Consider the following 24,434-nt stretch of genomic DNA (forward strand, 5'->3'; position numbering starts at 1 on the left):
TCTCTTGATGGGGGAAATAATAGTAAAATGTTTATGTTTTCTCTTAGTTTAATAAGCAGTCGGTGACTCAGACACCAGGGCGAGAATCTTCTACTCCTCAGGTACAGAAGAGAGCCCGTTCACGTTCCTTCAGTGGCCTTATCAAGGTAGGTATGCTGTGCTGTCGTTTTCAGCATTGACTTAGAGAAAATTTAACAGTGTGACTTTTCTTATGCATAAACAGTTTTCTTCTATTCTTTGGGATCCTATAAAGGGTTTGTTTGTAAGAGGTTAAAGATAGAATTTGGAAAAACTTTTAGTTTTTATAGCATTTTGCTGTTTCAAATTGGAGAAGGGGTTCTGTGATTGGAGAAGGGGAGAATAAAAGAAAGGTCCTTCCTTTTCTTTGGGGGCTGAGGACAGAGTCCCATTCCTGAGCAGTGTAGAGTGTTCTTTGTTTTGTGCTACACATTTCACTGCACAATTTACAAAAGCTCTTGGAGAAGCGAGGGAGTTGACAGGCTTGTGGAAATGGTTTGGGAGTGGATTTTTTTTTTGAAGTTTATTTTGAGAGAGAAGAGAGAGATGGAGAGAGCGTGTGTGGCTTGTGCACCAGTGGGGGTGGGACAGAAAGAGAGAAAATCCCAAGCAGGCTCCATGCTATCAGCGTGGAGCCTGATGTGGGGCTCAAAACCCACAAACTGTGAGATCATGACCTGACCTGAAATCAAAAGTTGGCCACCTAACCAACTGAGCCACCCAGGTGCCCCCAGAAAATGGATTTTCTGATAGCCTAGTGAGTTTCAGGTAGCTGAAATTTTTGTAAGCTTATTATTTCAATCAGTTGTATATTTCCTCTGTATCAAATTACTTAAAAATCTTGTTTTTAAAACAAATACAGTATCTACTTCTGTGCTGTTGCTGCCCTCACTATGCTTGTGGGTTGAATTCACAGGTCTTCACGGATGATCTCAATTTGTGATTAAGGGATGTTGCCATTAGGTGGCAGTAGATAACCCAATTATGGGGTTCAAATTTTCAGACATAAACTAAGGCAATGTTCTGGTTAACTTGGAGAGAGATTAAGCACAGTTCTGTGTTCTGCTGTATTTATTTTAAAAAATCGCTTTAACGTTATTAAAATCTATAAATCCAGCAACATTAAGGAGCTCTGTTTAAAAGTAAACATTATTCCCTAAAAAAATAAAGACCTTGTAATATGTATTTTTTCTGTAAGCTGCAGTTGTTAGCCATTGCTATGTCATCTAGCCCTAATTTTGGCCTTAGCTATTATCATTAATAGAAGTTTAGAATTCACTCTCAATCCTGATCTGTGGGGGGCGAGTACCTTCTGCTACATTAGTCTTGCTTAACATCAAAATTGCCTTTGTGATCAACAGAATGAAAGAGCAACTCACAGAATGTAAAATATTTGTAAAACAAATGTCTGATAAGGAGCCCAGAATATATAATGAACTCTTACAACGATAGAAAAAGAAAATTAAAAAATGGGCAAAGGACTCTGACATTTCTCCAAAGAAGATACACAAATGCCAATAAACACATGAAAATATGCTCAATATCACTTATCTTTTAGGGAAATGCAAATCAAAACCACAGTGAGATAGCAAGTCATACACAGTATGATGGCTATTATTAAAAAAACAAACAAGCAGGGGTGCCTGGGTGGCTCAGTCGGTTAAGCGTCCAACTTCAGCTCAGGTCATGATCTTGCGGTCCGTGAGTTTGAGTCCCACATTGGGCTCTGTGCTGACATCTCAGAGCCTGGAGCCTGCTTCGGATTCTGTGTCCCTCTCTCTCTGCCCCTCTGCCGCTCACGCTCTCTCTCTCTCTCTCAAAACTAAATAAACATAAAAAAAATAAAAAAACAAACAGAAAAGAACAAGTGTCAGGGAGGATGTGGAGAAATTGGAACCCTTGTGCACTATTGGTAGGAATGGAAAATGGCGCAGCTGCCAAGGATAACAGTGTGGCAGTTCCTCAAAAAATTAAAAGGATTTTACCATATGATTCAGCAAGTCCACTTCTGGGTACACACCCAAGAGAATCACAAGCAAGGATAAGAACCAGATATTTGTACCCCCATGTTTGTAGCAGTATTATTCACAATAGCCAAAAGGTGGAAGCCACCTAAGTATCTGTTGACAGATGAATGGATACACAAAATGTTGTATATACACGCAGTGGAATACTCTTCAGCCTTAAAAAGGAAGGAAATTCTGACATATACTACAACATGAATGAACCTTGAGGACATTATGCCAAATGAAATAAACCAGTCATAAAAGAACACGTACTATGTGATGTCATTTATACGAGAGACCTAGAATAGTCTAATTCATGGAGAAAGAAAGTAGAATGGTGGTTGTTAGGGGCTAAGGGTTTGGGGCGGGGGAGTTGGGAATTATTGTCTAGTGGGTACACAGTTTCTATTTGGGAAGATGAGAAAATTCTGGAGGTGGATGGTGTGATGGTTGCACAACAATATGAATGGAAGTAATGCCACTGAACTACATACTCAATGTGGTTAAAATGGTAAATTTTGTGTTGTGTATATTTTACTATAATTAAAAAGTAATTTATTTTGCTAGAACCCTAGCAGTATACTCACCTGCTTAGGTGTAGTTCATGAAATGAACATCCTTTTTGGTTCATTTTACTTGGAAGTCTGCATTTCCTCTGACTTCCTGTCATTGAGATTATTGATAACAAGAAAAGTTGTTAGTCAGATATTTCTCTATGTGTCAGTCAAACAAATGTTTCTTTAACTGAAGCTAGATGGTGTAGTTTTCTCTTTCTAGTGAGGTCTCTGCGGTGGCTCTAGATGTCATGCTAAGTGTTGCTTCAGATGTAAATATAGAGTAGATCCTCTTGGCAAGTGCCCACTTAACTTACTGAGAGAGAATTTAGAACTTTAGAATTATAATAGAGCTTATAATTCTGCCAGGAGAAAACATTTTAGAACAACAACTTTAAATACAAACATTAACAAATTTTATGAAACAGAAGGATAAAGTATTTTTGTTCTAAATGAAGAGACTTTTGAGCTAATAATAGAGGTTTCTGCTCAATAGAGACGGGGTAATGAAATGTCTTTTTAAAAGTTCATTGGAGGGGCGCCTGGGTGGCTCAGTCGGTTGAGCGTCTGACTTCGGCTCAGGTGATGATCTCACGGTCCATGAGTTTGAGCCCCGCGTCGGGCTCTGTGCTGACGGCTCAGAGCCTGGAGTCTGTTTCAGATTCTGTGTCTCCCTCTCTCTGACCTTCCCCCGTTCATGCTCTGTCTCTCTCTGTCTCAAAAATAAATAAACGTTAAAAAAAAAAAAAAAAGTTCATTGGAAGCTTTACAGCCTGTCCTATGGCTCCTAGGATCCCCATTTCAGCTTTTCTGAGGTGATACCTGATTTCAGAAAGGAAGATGTAGTGGTCTCATTTTTCTGGTACTTCTGTGTTTTAGGTATTTGATTTATATTCTGCTTTGATCCCTTTTTTGGGCTAGACCCTTTCCTCCAGAATTCCTCTCATGTAAATAATTTATTACATTGGAATATTCTTTTTTTTTTAATTTTTTTTAATGTTTATTTATTTTTGAGACAGAGAGAGACAGAGCATGAACAGGGGAGGGGCAGAGAGAGAGGGAGACACAGAATCTGAAACAGGCTCCAGGCTCTGAGTTGTCAGCACAGAGCCCGACGTGGGGCTTGAACTCACGGACTGTGAGATCATGACCTGAGCCAAAGTCGGACCCTTAACCGATCAAGCCACCCAGGCGCCCCAGGAATATTCTTTTTTTTTAAAGTTTATTTATTTATTTTGAGAGAGAGAGAGAGTGGGGGAGGGTGAGAGAGAGAGAGAATCCCAAGCAGTCTCTCCACTGTCAGCACAAAGCCTGACACGGGGCTCAAACTCACAAACTTGAGACCATGACCTGAGCCTAAATCAAGAGTCCAGATGCTTAACCGACTGGGCCACCCAGGTGCCCCTGCATTGGAATATTCTTAATATTGCTGCTAAAATTTATATTGTAAAGTTTAATCTTTTAGTTTTGTTACATTCCTTTTTTGGGATTTAAACTTAATCTAAGAAGAAAAACGGGAAGATTTCCTCAAAGATGATAGAATTGTCACCGTCAGCTGTTACAGTAGGTTAGGTGAGCTTCTAAGCTGTTCAGAGATGAAAGGGCTTTTTGTCCTGCTCTGAATGACAATATAGGCATGTGACCCTCTTAAGAAGACCTGCACGCTCTTGTGGCTGTATTAGAAACTCTTAAAGACTCTCCCCAAATTTTCTAATCCTGTATGAGGATGTGACAGGGAGGCAGTCTTAGAGTGGACCTCGCAGAAGTGTCCTTTAGTAGGGAGGGGACTCTTAATAGCTGCCAGAGACCACATGTATTTGGGAAAAAAATTATATTGGTAAATAACTGGTGGTTTTGTTTTTTTTTTAATGTTCTTAGAAACACTGTAATTGGCCTGCATTAGCTAGTTTAAATCAACTATAAAATTGTTTCTTACATTTCAGCTATTTTAAATGTAGAGGAAAGTGATCACCTAAAGAAAGGCAATAATTTCAAGGTTTTTTGTAACATGCTTTGGACTCCTTTGTATAAGATGCCCTGGCAGAATTTATCAGAAAGCTGAAATTTTTTAATTTTTATTTTTAGTTATTTTAATTTTTGTAACTTTTTTATTTCTTTGAAAAAATTTTAAACTAAGAAACTGTAGTGGAGCACCTAGGTGGCTCAGTCAGTTAAACATCTGGCTCAAGTCATGATCTCATGGTTTGTGAATTCAAGCCCCATGTTAGACTCTGCACTGACAGCATGGAGCCAGCTTTGGATCCTCCTTCTCCCTCTCTCTCTGTCCCTCCCCTACTTGCTCGTTTTCTCTCTCTCTCTCTCAAAATAAATAAACTTAAAAAAATAAAGAAAGAAACTGTAGTTTAAAAGATCAGTATAGCTGTTATACAGATAGAGTCAATCTTTATAAATCACATATTTTCTCTTCCTAAATCAGCGGAAGGTCCTGGGAAATCAGATGATGTCAGAAAAGAAAAACAAGTACCCTACTCCGGAATCTATAGCCATTGGTGAACTGAAGAGAGCCAGCAAAGAAAACATGAACTTAGTAAGATCCTGTTCTTCAGACTTTCTCTTTGTGTACATTTGTAGAAAGGAGAAATATTGCTATACTGTCTGTCATCTGTTTTATTTCCTGTTGTGTTTCTCTGAGCCATGAAATTATGCCTTTTCTTCAGTCCTTTCACGTATGTTGATGGTCAAAACAAACACACGTGGAGTTCCAGGAGAGTATAGCCAGTCATACGCAGAGGTGACAAATATGGTGAAATAGCTCCACAAAGTGCTGGAACTATTCCAGTTCTTACGGGGGTACTCTGTGGGGCAGGTAACACTGAGCTGGGCCTGCTTGACACTGCATTACTTGTTGGGTAGTCTCAGGTATACTAGACATGCTGCTTCATCAAGCCAGCAATAAAATCAATTAAGGTTAGTGATATAAATACAATCTGCCTCCGTGAAACTCTTCACACTGAAATGGAACAAGCAAATAATTCTTCTGTTAGTAGTCTGTGTATAAGAATGATATAAGCACATTTAAGCCACTATAAAATTTTCTTGTTACAGTTATTTCCTGGTTCTCCAGCTGTCACATTGATGCCAACAAGACTGAAATGGTCTGAGGGGAAGAAAGAGGGGAAAAAAGGTACTGATTATATTTATTCTTACTGAATGTAAGTCCTTTCTGCATTTAGTCAGTCAGGAGCAGTTTTTGAATTCCCAGTGTCAGAAGCAAAGTAAAATAGCAAGACTGGGTCTTTGCCCTTGAGTTCATTTAGCAGATGGTTATTGATAACATACCTAGCGCTGTCCCAGGTGCTGAGGTGCAGAGCTGTGAAGACAGCCCCCATGGTCCCTGCATTCTTGGACAGATGGGACACATGTGAACAAAATCTTAAGAATACTTGTTAAGAAAATTTAAAGCAAGTGTAAACTAATTTGTGAAACCAAGTACAGAAGTGCTAAGAATATGCTCAATAAACATGGAATAGTTATGTTCTCTTTCTGTATAGACTTTGGCCTTGTTTACTCAGTGAGGCTTTCAGTGAATAAACAGCTGACGGATCCTGGAAATCATGTCATACAACATATTTCAGACAATAATTAGAACAAAAAAGATTATTTGGCACTGACTGCCAGTTGCCCAAGGCTTGGGGATGAAAAGTAGTGGCTGCTGTGCTTTCCTCTGAAGAAGCCATGTGGCCCACTGGGAGGACCAGGGGACTTGTTGTTAGACCTGATTTAAGGCATTATTCCTCTGGCCCAGGAAGACCATTCATTCTCTCTGAGCTTGTTTCCTTCTCTGAAAATAAGGATAATAGTTATATCTAGTTCACAGATATCTTGTGAGGCTTCATTGAAATAGTGTTTTAGAAGCATTGACAAGTAGTGCTAGTGTGACTAGAGAAAAATGGTTGAGACTTGGTCTTATTTTAAAAGGCTCCTGTGGCAGATGAAGTGATCTCTGGTTTGACATGTGCACTTTACTAATGAGACCTGAGCATAATTATGATTTGAGATATCAGCAATAGAAAGAGAACAAAAATCCAATCCTTATGGATAAATCTTTATTCTTTTCTAAAAGATTAGATTTCAGTATAGTCTTTTTTAAAAATTTTATTGATTTTATTTTTTTTAAATTTATATCAAAATTAGTTAGCATATAGTGCAACAATCATTTCAGGAGTAGATTCCTTAATGCCCCTTACCCATTTAGCCCATCCCCCCCTCCCACAACCCCTCCAGTAACTCTCTGTTTGTTCTCTATATTTAAGAGTCTCTTCTGTTTTGTCCCCCTCCCTGTTTTTATATTATTTTTGCTTCCCTTCTCTTATGTTCATCTGTTTTGTATCTTAAATTCCTCATATGAGTGAAGTCATATCTGTCTTTCTCTGACTGACTAATTTCACTTAGCATAATACCCTCTAGTTCCAGCCATGTAGGTGCAAATGGCAAGATTTCATTCTTTTTGATTGCCTAGTAATACTCCATTGTATGTGTATACCGCATCTTCTTTATCCATTCATCTGTCGATGGACATTTGGGCTCTTTCCATACTTTGGCTATTGTCAGTAGTGCTGCCATAAACATTGGGGTGCATGTGTCCCTTCGAAACAGCATACCTGTATCCCTTGGATAAATACCTAGTAGTGCAATTGCTGGGTCGTAGGGTAGTTCTATTTTTAATTTTTTGAGGAACCTCCATACTGTTTGCCAGAGTGGCTGCACCAGCTTGCATTCCCAGATTTCAGTATAGTCTTATTCCTTATCCTTGAATGAATTATCTGAGCTCTTTTTCTTTCCATCTTCGGACTTAAAGGAGGGGCTGTCTGATTGAGGCAAGTTGGGTGTTTGAGTTATGTGTGTCTGAATATTTTTACCTAACCTATATATCCATGAATCAAAGCTAAGTATAAGTTATTTTTGAAGGATACATTGTTTTGTATCAATTATACCTTTTGTGGCTTTCATTTTTTAAAATAATCAAGAAATAGTAAGTCTTTTTATATTGACAGTTCTACTTTCAGGAGAGAGAAATAAGCCAGGTTCAGGGTGCCTGGTTGGCTTAGTTGGTTGAGCATCCAACTTTGACTCAGGTCATGAGCTCATGGTTCCATTAGTGTGTTCGAGCCCTGCATGGGTTTCAATATAACTAGATTTTTTGATGGTGATTTTATAAAAGGAACAAATATTATTTGAGGGAAATAATGTAATTTAATTATCATCATCAAGAACACACTCTAGGAGCGCCTAGGTAGCTCAGTCAGTTGAGCATCTGACATGATTCTGGCTCAGGTCATGATCCCAGGGTCATGGAATTGAGCCCCGCATCAGGCTGAGTGTGGAGCCTGCTTAAGATTCTCTCTTTTTCTCCTTCTGCCCCTCCTACCCACCTTACATGCACCTGCGCTTTCTCTCTAAAATTAAAAAGGAAAAAAAAAAAAAAAAGAACATGCTCTCCAAAGAGATTTATTTAGCAGAGGGTTTCTCAACCTGCTTCTGTGGACATTTTGGGTCAGATAATTCTTTGTTGTATGAGCTACCCTGTACATTGTACCATGGTTAGCACATCCCTTAGTCTCTACCCATTAGATGCCAGTAGCACCCTTCCCCCAGTTTTGACAACCCAGAATGCCTCCAAACATTGCCAAGTGTCCTCTGGGGACCCCCAGATGAGAATTGCTGATGTAGCACTTCCTTATTAATGAGCATTACTTTCAGTAGTTAGAATCTTACCCATTCTTCAAAGCCTAACCTGAACCACACATCTCCCCTTTGAAACCTTCTTTGGCTAACCCAGCCAGATGTGCGTTTTCCTTTGGATTCTTGTGGACACTACTAAAATGTTGACATTTAGTATGATTTATCGTCATTATTTACTTCACTTGTATCATCTAATATCTGTAGCTAGTTTCTTTTCTGAAAGACAGGGCCAGACTTAAGAATATATTTGTGGTCTCCTGTCTCCTGTTCTTTTTCTCCCAGTAATGACATCTAGTAGGCATTTAGTAAACATTTGCTGGTGAGAGGCGTAGTAGTGGTAAGAACATGAGCTCTGCATTCAGTTAGGCTTTGGTTCATTTCCCAGCTTTGCTGCTCAATAGCTATTTATCTTGGGGCAAGTTAACTTGTGTAGGCTTCAGATTCTTCACCTGTAAAATGGCAAGAGTGTTATCTCATGCACAAATTGTTATGAAGATAAATGAGATAAGGTATATAAGAAACTCAGAGCAGTAAAGTGGTAGCTTTTATTGTCATTACATTTTTTAATTTAATTTAATTTAGTTTAATTTAATTTATTTATTTTTAATCTTTATTTTTTGAGAGGCGGGGGAGGGGCAGAGAGAGAGGAAGACACAGAATCCGAAGCAGGCTCCAGGCTCTGAGCTGTCAGCACAGAGTCTGATGTGAGGCTCAAACTCATGAACCATGAGATCATGACCTGAGCCGAAGTTGTATGCTTAACCAGTTGAGCCACCCAGGTGTCCCAAGTTGTTACAATGAACTGAGATTAGGGCAAGTGGACAAAGTGATGTTTATTTGATAGAGAGTCAGAAATTCTCAAGCTATTGAACCTTCAGTTTGTAGAAATATTAAGTGTAGATTCTCTAGCTTTTAGGTGGGATGTTTGCAAAAAGAAATGTTTATAAATGTGCTTAATGTTCTTGTTTTTCTTTCAGCCTAGGGTTCCCCTAAAGGATCCAGAGTTCTCCTGTTGTCCACCCAGAATTTTCTCTTTAGTGGGCCAGGTATCATTACCGCTCGTGGAGAAGCTTGGACTTGCAGCCTGCTTGCTGCATTTTGAATTGTGAGAGTCACCTAATCCTGTGACCTGACTGACACCTCTAACCCCACTCACTGGATAATGTCTATAGACTCTGCCTACTGAATGAGTGCTGGCATCTCTCTCTTTCTCTCTCTTTGAAAATATCATGGGGAAACCACTGAACTAGCCAACCAGCTCACACAGCGCAGTAAATGGGCAGGACCAGGTGGGCTTCAGTGCTCATTCCATGTATTTGTTCAGGCAGATATTATTTTTAAAAATATGAAAGTTGTGCTCAACTGTCAGTGATTTTTTTAAAAAGTACTGTCAATCCTAGTGGGTTGATACTATTTTTAACTGATATTTGGGGCTTTTCTCTGTTTTGTTAGTGTTGGGGGTATTTTGGTTGTTTCTTGTTTGTTTGTTGTTGTCTTTTTTAAAGCCATTTTTCGGATAGGTACTCTAAATTGCCTCTAAGACAGGTATCTTTCCCTTCTTTTTCACCTTAAGCTTTGGGAAAGCTCTTTGTCTCATGAGGCTGTACTCCTCAATATCATTTGTGTCCAAAGAACTTAACAGCTTTCCCGGAAATTTACAAATTATTTCTTGGGCCTGAGATTGCAGGGTATTTGGCCTGTGGCATTGAAAAGGGAGAATTCAGAATGATAGAATATTTTAACAAATGTCATTTGTTAAACTTTGTCTCTTCCTCCCTCCTTGCATCTCTCCCTCCTTCCCTCTCTTCCCCTTTCCTCAGTGATGCCAAAGTAATTGTGTGGTTGCTGAACTCGTCTCCTTCATTCAGTCTCCTCTCACCTAAAACATCTCTGGTGCCAGTACTTCTGTGCCAAATCACTGTGACTCAAGGAAAGTCACTGACGGCTTAATAGAGGTTTGCTGATACATCTGAGTGTAGTCGAAGCTCTGGAGTGTGACTAGGATGGGGCCAGCTGGCTTTATGACCGTGGTGACTCCTTGTGGATGGGATTATATTGCATCCTTCTAAGGGATGGTGTGTGCCGGCTGGACTGTCTCCTGAGAGCAAGCTGGAGCCACAGGGAGGAAGCCAGCATCACTCTGCAGGGCTGGGAGGATTTAAAGGAGCATCCTTTAAAGGCATCCTTTGTTCTCCTTTGGAAGCAGTTAAGGCTTATCACCAGTGCTTGAGGAGGGTTGCTGCGCTGCCCCCTCCTCGTCAGGATGGGCAAGGGAGTGGTCTGGAGGTGGGGCTGGGGCTTTGACCTGGTTGGGGATGTTCACGTGCATTGGAGGTGAGCGGTGGCATGGCTTTGATCCGGTGTGCGGACTCACTGCCCGGAGAGCGGTGTGTGGCCGGCGAGGACGTTCGGAGCGGGCCTGCTCTATTAAGCTGCGCGGCTGCTCTTGCCCTGTGCTGGAGCTGAGTCAGGCTCTGTGCGGAAGCAGTTGCCCGGCAAAGTATGATTTGCTGACTGTCTTCAAACTATTGAAAAAGCTGTGTTTCTCCTGAAACAGAAGATGACTCTGCGGGCAGCATGCTTCGGTTTTGTGTCCAGGTGTCAGTCCTCTTCCGTGCCTCCTGTTTCATTTGCTGCTGTAACAGCAGTAGTGAAGGGAAATGTAAAATTTGGCTTTCCAATTCAATGGATTGTGAACGGTAGATGGTGAGGAGTATAAACCTATATAGAATCCCTTTTCTCTAAAACAGTTTTATGTCATTCTTAAAAATATTTTTAGCAAATTCACTTATGTAGATTTCTATTTGGCTTTTTTCTTATTGAGAAAATAAGCACCAGCTACCAGTGAATGCAAACAGATGCTGCTTTTGGTATAACCAGACTGAAGTAATGCTCTCCCTTAACTCTGTAGTTCATTTCTTTATTCGTCTAAATGTTTCATCTCAGAGTGGCGTGGTCAGTTAAACATGCCTGGCATCAGGTGGAGAGAGCAGGGCAGTGACCTGATAGCTCCCTCTCATCAGGTTTGTTCTGGCGTTCTATTTGAGGAAGGTGGCTGAGATTTAGGAGACTTTCTTTGGTTGGATGGAATTGATACCCCAGGGTAGTGTTCTGGCACCAGGATGGTGAGAAAGATGCTTGTCACACGCACATGCTTTTATATAGCTCGCTCCCTTGGGCAATTTGTGTGTATTCGGGTATGTGTGTTTCATTTAAGTTATTTATTAAATATACTTTCCCTTGCTTAAAGGGTGTGATAGGTAATTTTTTAATAGAAGCTGTGATCCAGTTGGAATCCAAATTTGAGAAATAAACAGCATAACCTTCTGCCTTATAATATGTAAGCGTTCTAATCCTGTGGAATCTTACGGAGAACTCAAAGACAAAAGCCCTTTGTCATTTGCCACAGAAGGGTACTGTCTCCCTTCTGACTTGGTGGGCGGGTATTCTTGAGCCAGTATTTAACAGTTTTTTAATCTATAAGATGTTTTTTTAATCTGTTATGTTTATTTTTCATGTTGGAACAGTCTCTTTGGAAATGCCTCTTCGTATGATTTTTAAGATTTCATTTCTTTCTGGGGTCAGTTGCGATGGATTCTGATATGTCAGTGCAGGGCAGTGTATTTGTGCCAGTGGGCATGAGCATGGAAACACAGAGCACCGCCTTGGTTCACATCACTGGGTGAATCAGTGAAAACCATAGTCACTGGGGTTTCTAACCTTTTATAATGACAGACTTTTGCACTGGGACCAGTGAGTCTGGTTTGAAAAACTCCACTGCCGCAGCGAAAGAAGATTAGAAGATACTGATGATACCTGAGTGCCAAAACATGTCAAAGGAGATGGTTGTTTACAAATCGTAACTGAAGCGGCAGTTGGTCCTCCACACACTCTTCACCCTGAATATCTTTCTAGGGTCTGTCAGGAATGACAAGGGAGCACCCTTGGGAAATGGAGCAGTGCAGGGCTGTTGACGGCGATGACCACTGCAGAGGCAGCTCTTTGTTGGCCTGTGAGGAAGCCAGCAGATCCCAGAGTGTCGGAGCAGAGCCTTTCCTCCCAGATAGCAGTGTTTTTGTGCTGCTTCCCTCGCAGGAGCCTCTGTTAGGATATGGTTTAAAATACTGCCTCCTAGGAGAAGCTGTGGTCATCGCAACTGTGCCTCGCAGTGACCAGCTGTGTGGCCCATGCTTACCTGGGGCAGCCATCTTTGGGAATGGACTTCTCTAGACTCTCGCTGCTTCCTTACTTCACACAGGGCCTCATGCAAATGCTGGAAGGTCCTTTCTAAGTAGATTTCCCTTTTCCCAGGGAGAACCTCATCCCTGTCCCCTCCACCCTGAAGCTTTTGTACTGAAGACAAGACCTTGATCTAAACCTGGATACCGGCATTTGGCAAGATTGCTCTAGAATCTGGGGAAGATTTGGGTTCCTAAGATGCACAAGCTTTTCAAACCAGTGGTAATTAACCCAATCTAAAACTCCCCAGGGAAAAGCTAGCTTCCCTAGCAGCCAATGCCAACGTGTAGTGGAGAGTCAGTGCAGGAGCTAGTGAGGAGGTGGGGTGGTAATAGTCTGAGCGCATGCGTTGCCATGGAAGCTGGAGTGTGCGAGGCCACAGCCTGGGGGCTAGAGAGCCATTGAGCAGAGCACTCGCCCACACTTGCTGGGAGCCTGGCAGAGCCTATTGGGAAAAAAACGCTCCTGCCCCGGGGCCCTTCATAGCAGGGGCTGCCCTCCCATTCTCCCTGAGCTCCCTCAACACGGAAACAAGGTTTCTTAACTGTTTCACCATTTTTTGTATATCATTCTTATTTGACTATATATCGGATATATCTATGTAACTGTAAAGAAACAACCATATGCACTGTCTTTTTTATTCATGTAATATTCTGAAATTAAATCTTTTGTTTCATATCCATAGGCTTTGACTGGTCTCTTAATTCCAATTTTCACTGATAGATTATCTTAAGGAGAGATTGCTTCTTAAAAAATTTTTTCTCCTTAGTTTTATTGAGATATTGACAAAGAGGTTGGCCTCTTATTCTGAGGAATATGAAACCTGTCTAAGAAAATCACCTCTGGCTTGTTTTCTAGCTGAGTAGATGAAGTTCACTGGGAGTGGGGCTTTTGGCTGATAAGAAATGGGATTGGAACCTCTGGGAAGTCTGAGCTTTCTGGTGTCCTGTGGTTGAGTCTAGAATGTTTTGTACAGATTCAGTCTCTCACATGATTTTATTTCCTTGTGTAAAGATAAGGAATGACGGGGTGCCTGGCTGGCTCAGTTGGTGGAGCGTGTGACTCTTGATCTCAGGGTTGTGGGTTCGAGCACCACATCAGACGAAGAGATTACTTAAAATCTTAAAAAAAAAGGGAATGACGGTTATAATGACAGTAAAAACCGATTGATATTTTCATCTAGGGTAACAAGTTGAGGTGTTTAGACAACCTGGTTGAAATGTTTCTGCCACTTATGACGTATATGACCTTGGGGATGTACCCTCATCTGTAAGGTGGGGATAATGGCATCTTGTCTCAATAATGCTATGTAAGGGCTTGGGAGATGTAAGGGCTTGGCAAAAAGTCTTTTTTTTTTTTTTTAATTTTTTTAATGTTTATTTACTTTTAAGAGAGAGGGAGAGACAGAGGCACGAGTAGGGGAGGGGCAGAGAGAGGGAGACAGAATCTGAAGCAGGATCCAGGCACTGAGCTGTCAGCACAGAGCCCGATGCAGGGCTCGAACTCACGAACCGTGAGATCATGACCTGAGCCAAAGTCAGACGCTTAACCAACTGAGCCACCCAGGTGCCCAATTTTTTTTTTTGAAGTATTTAATTTATTTTTTATTTTTTAAAATTTACATCCAAATTAGTATATAGTGAAGCAATGATTTCAGTAGATTCCTTAATGCCCTTTACCCATATAACCCATTCCCCCTCCCACAACCCCTCCAGCAACCCTCGGTTTGTTCTCCATATTTATGAGTCTCTTTTGTTTTGTCCCCCTCCCTGTTTTTATATTATTTTTGTTTCCCTTCCCTTATGTTCGTCTGCCCCAATTTTTTTTTAATGTTTATTTTGAGAGAGAAAAAAGTGCAAGTGGGGGAGGGGCAGAGAGAGGAAGAGAGAGAATTCCAAGCAGGCTCCATGCTGTTAGTGTGGCTCGAACTCACAAAACATGAGATCATGACCTGAGGTGAAACCAAGAGTCAGACACCTAATTGACTGAGCCACCCAGGTGCCCCTCGTAAGAAGTTTTAGTCTGTGGGTCTGTGATTGTGCTTTGGAACATTGTTTGCCCTTGTAATTCTATGTAAAATTTTGTGTACATTTGAATTTTTCTAAGGGAGAGATTTTGTAGCTTCCACAAGAATCCCAGAGGAGTCCTTGACCACTAAAATACCGAGAACCACGAGCCTTCCACTCTGCCTGGCAGATGGCAAGTATTCATTAGATGTTAATTCTCTCTCTGTCTCTGCCAAGAATACATTTTATAAGCAGCAGGTTATTGATGCTGACATAGTTATTTTTGATAACAAAGGAGTTACTTAAATCTGTACTGAAATAAAACCGCTGCAGTTGTCTTTACTCCATTACCTACCCATGTGCTCCTCGTTTGCCATGTAGGCTCCCTGGGTGCTGCACAGAACTGTCTGTCTCTCTCCCCAGCCCCCGGGGGCCAACTCATATATTATTTACTCTAAAGAAAGGAGCCACATCTTTTTCCAGAGAGAATCATGGAGAGACTCATAGATAGCACATGGGAAACTGAGTAATGCAAAAGAAAAGAAAAAAGTGTGGAGGAGACGAGTTATTTTGAAAAATAGGAGGAGGTTCAAAATGCCTAGTACAGTGCTGGGCACATTATCTATACTTGAATTGTAGAAAGGAATGAAGAAGCCAGATATGCATTAAATAGCAGAAAGGGAAGATGGGAAACAGAACTGGGAAAAGGTTTCCTTAGCCTCCCCTTCCTTCTGGGCTAGTTCTGTGGCCTCTGTCCCCTGGGGTGGGCTGCCCGCTTTTTGCTCCTACCTACATCTCTGAATTAAAAGCATACGGTGGGGGTGCCTGGGTGGTTCAGTTGTTTGAGCGTCCGACTTCGGCTCAGGCCATGATCTCACAGTTTGTGAGTTTAAGCCCTGTAACGGGCTCGTGGCTGTCAGCGCAGAGCCTGCTTGGGATCCTCTGTATCCCTCTCTCTATGCCCCTCCCTTGCTCTCACTGTCTCAAAAATTAAAAAATGAAAAATAAGTAAAGGCATATGGCAGTGGGGATGGTAAGGAGCCTGAACCCCAGGCTAGAGGGTTGTGGTGTGGAGTTCATCATGATTGTTTAGATATTTTTAAGTCCCAGCCCCTTAATTTCTCCATGAAAAGCAAAAACAAAAATTGGGGTGGAGCAATGGCCAAGATTTGTTCCAACTTGATCATTAACATCTTTTTTTTTTTTTTTTTTTTTAACGCTTATTCATTTTAGAGAGACAGAGAGTGAGCAGGGGAGGGGGAGAGAGGGAGACACAGAATCCGAAGCAGGCTCCAGGCTCTGAACTGTCAGCACAGAGCCCGACGTGGGGCTCGAACCCACAAACTGTAAGATCATGACCTGAGCCAAAGTCAGATGCTCAACCGACTGAGCCACCCAGGCACCCCGATCATTAGTATCTTTTATCAGCAGCATCTGGTGCCCAGACCCCAAGTCTTCTACCTTGGAACCGGGATGGAGGTTAGCAGGAGGAGCCACTGGTGTCATTGCTAGCTTCTGCTTTCGTTCCCAGAAATAATCCTTTTAAAATTTGTGGTGCCTTGGTACTGAGGACTGCTTAATTCAGTTGAACCACAGAGAAAAGAAACAGACTGTCTAAAGGTTGTTAGTGCAGAAGCCGTTCGTCAACATCGGTGTAGGCAAGTAAAGGTTGCTTTTAAGAGCTGCTCCTGTCCATGAACTTCCCAATTTCCCATCTTGAAATAAGACTATGGTAGGGGCTCTAAGGAGTTCAAGCCTCCCGTGAATGAAACACTAATGCCACCATTTATCAAGTACTTACAACGTACGAAGCCTCGTGCTAGCCAACGAATGCCTTATCTCACTAAAGTCACACGTGTCTGTAAAGTATTGTTCTCTCCAATTTTATAATAGGAGACATAGGAAGGGTTTAATGTATCCAATGTCAGCTAAAAAGCAGTAGAGTCAGGATTAGCATGCAGGGCTGCCTGACTTCAAGAACTGTGGTCTCATACAGGAGTTACACATCCAGTGTCTAAAAGAGCCAGGAGGGAAATACAAGGTTGTGAAAACAACTGCTTCAAGAGATTGAAAAACGGCATAGGAGCCAAATACAACTCCTCCACAGCCTGGATTTGGCCCACGAGCTCCACTCGGCATCCTCTGTGTGACACTGCTGTGCATCTCCTGGCGGGGCCCTGGGTCTGCGTAGGATGTTCTCCTGAGCTTCTCAGTGCTGGCTCTGGGAGACAGGAGGCGTGCCTGTCAAGAATGGCATTTGGATGCAGGAGGGGGGTGTCCACCATAACCACCCCCTTCCCCTGACTGCTGGGAACTGCTCATTTCTTTGCTCTCTCACAGGCACTGTTGGATATGGTAACCCCTCATCTTAAAAGGATATCGAGAACCTGAAATATGGCAGTCTGAACTGCAATGTGCTCTCCGTGTGAAATACACCCCAGAATTCAAAGCCTTAGTAAGGAAAACAGCATGTGAAAATGTCTCCATTTTTATAAGAATTACATGTTGAAATGATATTTTGGATATCCTGGGCTAATAAATTATACCACTAAAATGAATTTTACTTGTTTCTTTTTTTTTACCTTTTTAATTAACATGGTCACTGGAAAATGTTAATTTACGTAAATGGCTCATGTTATAGTGCTGTGTTCCAGAGCCTCTGGGGCTCTAATCCTAAGCTGTCCTTTCTTTCCCAGAACCTACTCCTCAACTCCAGTGGCATCTGTGGCCACATCTTCTCTTTTCCTTTAGTCATGAGACCATCCTGGAGAGGGGAGGGAAGGTCACAGGAAAGGTGGTAAAAGGTTTAGCCGCCGGCTCTCTGGGATTGGCTCCTGCCTGCTATGGCTGGCCATGGGAATGCCTCTGCTCCTGGTGTGCACAGCCCTGGGGGCTGCTGGGATTTGCTACAAGGGGACTTCAAGTCAGGGTGTGCACCGAGCACTGCCTGCTTCTCCCAGAGGCGATGCTGCCCTTCAGTGTTTGTCCGTGTTGTGATCCGTCAAGATCTTTTTTAAGTTAATGAATTCATAATAAGGTGTGTGTGTGTGTCCTGTAGTTTCTATGTGGATAAAAATGTAGCTGTAAAGTGTAGAAACTGAAATTTGTGGGTGTTAAGGGTCTTCATCTTCCCAAATGCAGGGAACTAGTGATGAATTCTCTAAAAGCAAAGGAAGAGGAAGTTGTGCTGGTCAGAGCAGGAAAGAAAACGTTAAAAATGTAACCTCCTTCCTCGTGACCAACTGTCTTGGGCATAAAACACCCATTAATTTCTCTGTTCAGCTTACAGGCCTGGGGCCAGGGCCTTCTGCCGGCCCAGATGAAAAGCCACTGGGATTTACTGGAAACCTAATCACCCAGTAATCCAGGCTTTATTAAGTACTTTAATGTAACTGGAATTGACCATTAATGAGAGGTCTTGTACTGCAGCCACTTCTTGAACGCTTGCTGTGGGAATTGTGTGCAATGAACCAGGAAGAGGAGGAGAATGGAGAGGAGAGGCATGGCCGTCTTTTTTGTCACTGCTTCCCTCTTCCATGGAAGCACAAAAGCCTACTCTTTCCAGAGCAATCTAGAAACCATCTGGTATGGAGGAAAAGGGGATATATTTAGTCTCAGGCAAATCCTCTGCAGAGACAGAATCAGCGCCTGGCAGAGCTATTTGGGACTCAGGGACAATGGCGCCCTCTCAGGGCCATTGTGAGGAGGGGAAGGGGTTGGAAGCATACCACCAGATTCCCCATGCCCACTTGAGCCAGGGAGCTAGCTCCTTTGTCTCTGATTTACAGTAAGAATTTATATAAATAAGGAGCCTGAAAGCCATCAAACTAGCTCACAAATGATGTTTTACAGATAGAAATGGAGATTTGGAAAAATAGTGACTTAGGCCTGAGGTGATACATCCAGCGAGTGGCAGTGAGTGCCAGTGTATAGAATTGAATTCATCTTTCCTTTTATTTTATTTTTAAAAATTATTTAATTTTTTAGAGAGTGTGAGTCGGGGAGAAGGGCAGAGGGAGAGAGAGAGAGAGAGAGAGAGAGAGAGAGAGAGAGAGAGAGAGAGAATCTCAAGCAGGCTCCATGCTCAGCAAAGAGGCCCATGGGGAGCTCGATCTCAGGACCCTGGGATCATGACCTGAGCTGAAATCAAGAGTTGGGCACTCAGCCATCTGAGCCACCCAGGCACCTTCATCTTTCCTTTTAAAGCAACTCTAAGCATACAGTTGGATAAGATGTATACATCCCTGTAACCACCACCCCAATTAAGATGTACGATATTTCCATCATTCCAGAGAGTTCTCTCATGCCACTGTACAGTCAATCCCCATGTGCCTGCCCCAGGCTACCATCTCATTTCTATCACTGGAAATTCCTTTTTGTCACTAATTCCGTTGCCTAGTTTGCAGTTGGGGTATTGACTAAGTAAGCCTCCTTTCACTGCCTGGCTGACTTGAAATATCTGAGTGTTCCCACGTGGAGGAGAGAGGACCCTTGTTACTGTTTCTGAGACCAATGGCAGGAAAGAGTGAATCTGGCTTGTGGAAACCAGAGTTCTTGAAGGCAGGAGCTGTTCCTTATTTTCTGTTTCTGCAATACCAGAACAGTACCTGGAACATAGGAAGCTCTTAGTGAATGTACTTAGTAAATGTATCTGTCCAATAATGGAATGATTATCCATTGGAGAAGCTGTTCTGTTCCTTCCTGGTTAAAAATGTGCTGGTAGTGGTGGTGCCTATCACTAACGAACACAAGTGAGTTTGAGTTTCTGACCCTGAGGGATAGACACAGGGCAAGAGCTGTGTCCAGTCGTCTTGGCTCGGCCCCAGGGGCACAGTGCAGTGGGAGAGATGTGGTAGGTGGTAGGTAGGTAGCTGAATGCTGTAGAAACAGAGGGAAGCGGCATAGAATACGACTGGGAGATTTGGGGAAGCTTTTCTGGAGGGCACATGTCATGAGGGATGGTGAGGAGTAGCCTGTGGAAAGGGATTTTGGTGCAGGAACCAGCCTAAGGCATGGCAACTTGAGAGACCACGGTCATGTGACATAATTGCTCTGAGTGGGAAAATGGAACGTATGTGGCCCCTGCAGTTGTTGTCATCCTAAGATTCTGTAAGTAGCAGGGTTTAGCTGAATGGCCACAAGTGCCCCAAAATACCCACACACATTTGAGGTTTGGGTCAGAAAATGCTCTGAAAATGGCCATTTTCTGCAACAAGGTTTTGCATCCTGGGAACAGAAATGGAAATGAACGGATGGTCAGGGTGAAACGTTGCTGGACCCGCAGACACGGAGAAAGGCAGAGTGGCAAGGGAGTCCCCGGTGTCAGCAAGAGCCATGGAAAATGCCAAGTGTTGCACCATTGAGCACAACTGGCATTCACACGTGGCTGGTGGGAGTGTTATGTTGGTTCAATCACTTTGGAGAAAACTGGCAGGATCAACTAACTAGCGGAAGGTCTAGCCTATACCCAGGCTGTTCCGCTGATATGTGTATACCCAACAGAAATATGCTCACCAACAGGCTTGGCCTGGAGCTCTCCAGATGCCCGAGAGTACTCGAATGGATACCCGCGTGGTGGGTTCTGCCTCCCACATGTTCACATCCTGTGAATATGTTGCATTACATAGCAAAGAGGGATTAGGCAGCAAATGGGATTAACAGGTGAACCAGCTGACGTTAAAGAGATTATCCTGGATTATCAGGGTGGGTCAAATGTATCACAAATTTCCTTAAATGAGGAAGAGGGGGACGGAAGGGCCAGAGACGGTGGTATGAGAAAGACTCCACCAGTCTATACTGGCTTTGGAGACGGAAGGAGCCTTGAGCCCGGGAATGCGGGCGGCTGCTGGAAGCCGAGAAGGTGAGGAAACACTCTTTCTTACCTAGAGCCTTTGGGAAGGAAGGCAGTCCTGCTGACACCTGGATTTTGGCCCAGGAGACCCATTTCTGACTTCTGACCTCCAGAACTGTAAGATCATGGATTTGTGCTGTTTTAAGCTCTAAATTTGTGGCAATTTGTTACAGCAAGAATGAGAAACTAATACGTGGAATATTCATATGGTGGAATACTACACAGCAATGAGGACGGAGGATTTGCAATTACATGTAACAATATGGCTGAGAACATGCTGTATGATTTAATTTATGTAAGTATAAAGATGGGCAAAATGAATGCATGCTATTAGAAAATAGAAGAATGGTTACTCTGGGCTGAGGGTGGCCATGGGGTGCTAACAGACCGGAAGGGGGCGTGAGGAAGTTCTGAGATGCTGGTTATGCAGGCGTGTTCGTTTGCAAAGATTCACTGAGCTGTACACTTAACCATATTTGTACTTTCCTCTATGTATGTTATGCTTCAATAGAATGTGTGTGTGTATTTTGAGGGGCATGAAGGAAATTGATTTTTAACTGGGTGCTAATTATATAAGCGTTTGGCTCTTGGTCTTGGTAAGGGTGGAAAGTCGGCCGAGAGGATAGGGAGAAGGTGGAAAGATGCAGAGAGAAGGTGGAAAGATGGGGGAAGGGGAGGCCTAGGGACACTTCCTGGAGGTAATGCTTAGGCAGAGTATGTAATGTTGGGGAGCCTGGATGCTGTGGAGCAGGGGTGGACATCTTGGGGGCCCAGAGTTGAGTCATTCCATATATATTTCCCGAACTGGTGATGTTTCATGGGGAGTTCTCAGGGATATCAGCCTCACGGGTGGGGCTGATGAAGGGGGTTGCTGAATGGTCCAGGAAGGTATTACTGACAAAAGTGTGGAATTTAGATGAGAGGCAAAGGGGAAGCTCTGGGGGGATGGACAGGGTGGGTGGAGTGTGCTCTGAGAGAGCCAGACTACACTTAAGGCATTGTTTCCCTGAAATAACTTTTAGGTGGTACTTTGGGTGAACTGTTCAAATAAAAAAAAATTTTTTTAATGTTTATTTTTGAGAGAGAGAGAGAGAGAGAGAGAGAGAGAGAGAGAGAGAGAATGAGTGGGGGAGGGGCAGAGAGAGAGGGAGACACAGAATCCGACGCAGGCTCCAGGCTCTGAGTGGTCCGCACAGAGCCCCACGTGGGGCTCGAACTCAGGAGTAGTGAGATCATGACCCGAGCTGAAGTCGAACACTTAACTGACTGAGCCGCCCAGGTGCCCCTCTACCCCCTGGAGTTTGAGTCAGTTGCCCAGGAAGTTGCAGTTCTAGGTGGTGCTAATATTGTTGGTCCAGAGGCCACACCGAGAACCACTGATGTAGAGATAGCAGTGGGTGGAGAGTTTGTGACCAGTCGTGGGTGTGGAATATGGGGCTGGAGGGGCAGGGGGTCAGCTCCCTGCAGGAAGGGGAGGAGCAGGTATACGGGCAGTGACACCTAGGCAGAGGCAGAGGCAGATTCAACCTTACCTGGCAGAGGGTGGAGTGAGCCGGTGCTGGGATGGGCACACAGTGCCAAGTGGGATGCCCAGGAGGGCTGCAGCTGGGGCTGCTTCTTCGAAGTCAGGGAAGCTAATACCCAGCCCCAGCACCCGCAGCTTAGCAATGATGTAGGAAAAGGGAAGTAAATCCAGACCTTCTGACAGTGCCTAGGGAGACTACTGACTCTAGTTTTTCTCCCCTTTTGATTAGCTCTGAAAGGAAGGAAACCAACATCTGAGCACCCACTTCCTCTTAGGAATTTTATATGCCGTATCACATTTAATTATTACAGTCCGTGATGTAGGTATCATTAATCTGTTTTAAGAACGAGGAGGGGCACCTGGGTGGCTCAGTTGGTTGAGTGCCTGGCTTCAGCTCAGGTCATGATCTCACCGCTTGTGAGTTCAAGCCCCGCGTCAGGTTCTGTGCTGACAGCTCAGAGCCTGGAGCCTGCTTCAGATTCTGTGACTCTGTCTCTTCCCACCCCTCCCTGCTCTCTCTCTCTCTCTCAAAAATAAATAAACATTAAAAAAATTAAAAAAAAAAAAAAAGAATAAGGAAACGGAGGCCCTGAGAAGTGAAGAGACTTGCCCATTGTTACCTAGGCAAACCTGTGATGCAGTCAGCCCTATGGTTGACTAATTAAATTTCTTGTTTGTTCCCCACTCCCTCAATATTATTGCAACATGCAATTCATTTTACGTTCTTCTTTTCGAATTAAGTACATGTGCCTGTAATCACCACCTCTACCATTAGATGGCGCAGGTGACCTTTCACCCAGTTAATGCATCAGACATGAGAGGCTGGGTGGGTGGGGACCTCAATTAAATCTCCCTTTCTTTAATTTATTTGTTTTAATTTTAGTCAGAAGTGAGCTTGAAAGATTGAAAACCATTATAAACTTACCCTAGAAATAAACACAGGTAGCTGGATCTGTGTGTGTCTGTGGCCAATTGTATAATTGGGATTGTTCCAAGTTGACAACCATGTAAAATGCCACGTTTATCAAAAGATAGGTAGTAAAAATGTGCTTATTTATAGCTTACAAATATATTACTAAATTTTAATAGTAATGGTAGCAATTGTTTAGGACTTAGGCAAACAAAAGGCTTTTTTTGGGTGAGGAATATTCTTTCACTGATACTTTTTAGAATTGCAGGTATATGGTCATAATAAAAAGCAGACCAACTACTAGTTCATTATTAAAAAAAAAAAATCTCCATAGGGGTGCCTGGGTCTTTCAGTCAGTTAAGTGTCCAACTTCGGCTCAGGTCATGATCTCAGGGTTTATGGGTTTGAGCCCCGCGTCAGGCTCTGTGCCGACAGCTTAGAGCCTGGAGCCTGCTTCAGATTCTGTGTCTCCCTCTCTCTCTGCCCCTCCCCTGCTTGTGCTCTGTCTCTCAAAAATAAATAAACATTAAAAAAAATCTCAATAAACAACTGACTCCCTTGTTGCCTGCACCCAAAGGGAACCAATCTGACCACACCACCCTTGGTAGCACAGGTACCTACTATCCTGGGGCTTTCATTCTGTTTTAGGAATGAGGAACTAAGGCCAGAGAGGCAGTGTGCCTCCATTACATCACAGGAGTGCTGATGGCTGGTCTAGAACTAGAAGTCAGGTGCTCTGACTCCTTGTCCAGTGCTCTTTGTGCCACATCATTCTATTTGAGAAGTGGTGGCAGTTACAGCCATCTTGTTTGTCATGTCTCTGTGTATAAAAACCCTGAGCCTGACACCATGGCCAAGAGCCTAGCTCCCTCCTGCTGTGCCACTTATAGGATGAGCATAGCGGTGGGCTTGCGGTGCAGGGGGAGACTCAGAAAATTACTGTGTGAGTGAGGAAAAGAAGGAAAGAAATGCCCTCCAGACACTTTAGAAGCTTACCATTCCTGAATGTGGGGGGAGCAGTCGGGCAGCCATCTGGTGGTAGATTGATTACATTGGACCCCTTCCATCATGGAGAGCATCGATATGGTCATCATTGAAATAGACACTTATTCTGGATGAGGATTTGCCACCCTTTCCTGAAATACTTCTGCCAGCCCAACCATCTGTGTACTCACAGAATACCTCATTCACTGTCGTGGTATTCTACAAAATATTGCTTCTGATTGGGGATCTCATTTCAGAGCAGTATAAGAGCAGCAACAGATTTGTGCTGGTGGGAATTCACTAGTCTTACCACATGCCCTATAACCCGGAAGCAGTTGGCCTGATGGGACATGGGATGGCCTCCTGAAGGCTTGGTTATGGTACCAGTTGTCCTGGAAGGTTGAGTTCTGTCTTATAGGATGCACTATAAGCTTTAGATCTGTGACTGTCTCCCATAGTAATCAACCTTCTCAGTCCTCTACCTTACCTTTGGTTAAGGTCAGTTAAGTTGGTTAAGTTACCTTGAGGCAAGTCACTCCTCTAACTTACCTGCAGAAACTTTGAGGTTAGCTGGTTTGAAGGCATTCGTTCTGATGGAGGTATGCTTCCATTGGGAAACACAACGAGTCCGTTGAACT

At 43.1% G+C, this 24,434-nt stretch overlaps 1 protein-coding gene and 1 non-coding gene across 2 annotated transcripts in view; one reads left to right on the plus strand and one right to left on the minus strand.

The window, feature by feature from the left end:
- ARHGAP19 (Rho GTPase activating protein 19) overlaps window positions 1-13,202 on the plus strand; it is a 65,373-nt gene extending 52,171 nt beyond the window's left edge. Inside the window, exons 9-12 of the mRNA XM_060641878.3 lie at window positions 48-146; window positions 5,016-5,126; window positions 5,645-5,723; window positions 9,259-13,202. Coding sequence (XP_060497861.1) covers window positions 48-146; window positions 5,016-5,126; window positions 5,645-5,723; window positions 9,259-9,263 — 294 coding nt within the window. The 3' untranslated portion in view covers window positions 9,264-13,202. The remainder of the gene's footprint in view (window positions 1-47; window positions 147-5,015; window positions 5,127-5,644; window positions 5,724-9,258) is intronic.
- A 2,640-nt stretch (window positions 13,203-15,842) lies between these two features.
- On the minus strand, window positions 15,843-15,927 carry TRNAQ-UUG (transfer RNA glutamine (anticodon UUG)). The gene has a single exon. It is a non-coding gene; the product is annotated as a tRNA-Gln (tRNA).
- Window positions 15,928-24,434: the final 8,507 nt, after the last annotated feature.

The sequence above is a fragment of the Panthera onca genome, chromosome D2 (genome assembly GCF_046562875.1).
Source record: "Panthera onca isolate mPanOnc1 chromosome D2, mPanOnc1 haplotype 2, whole genome shotgun sequence".
NCBI classification, from domain to species: domain Eukaryota; kingdom Metazoa; phylum Chordata; class Mammalia; order Carnivora; family Felidae; genus Panthera; species Panthera onca.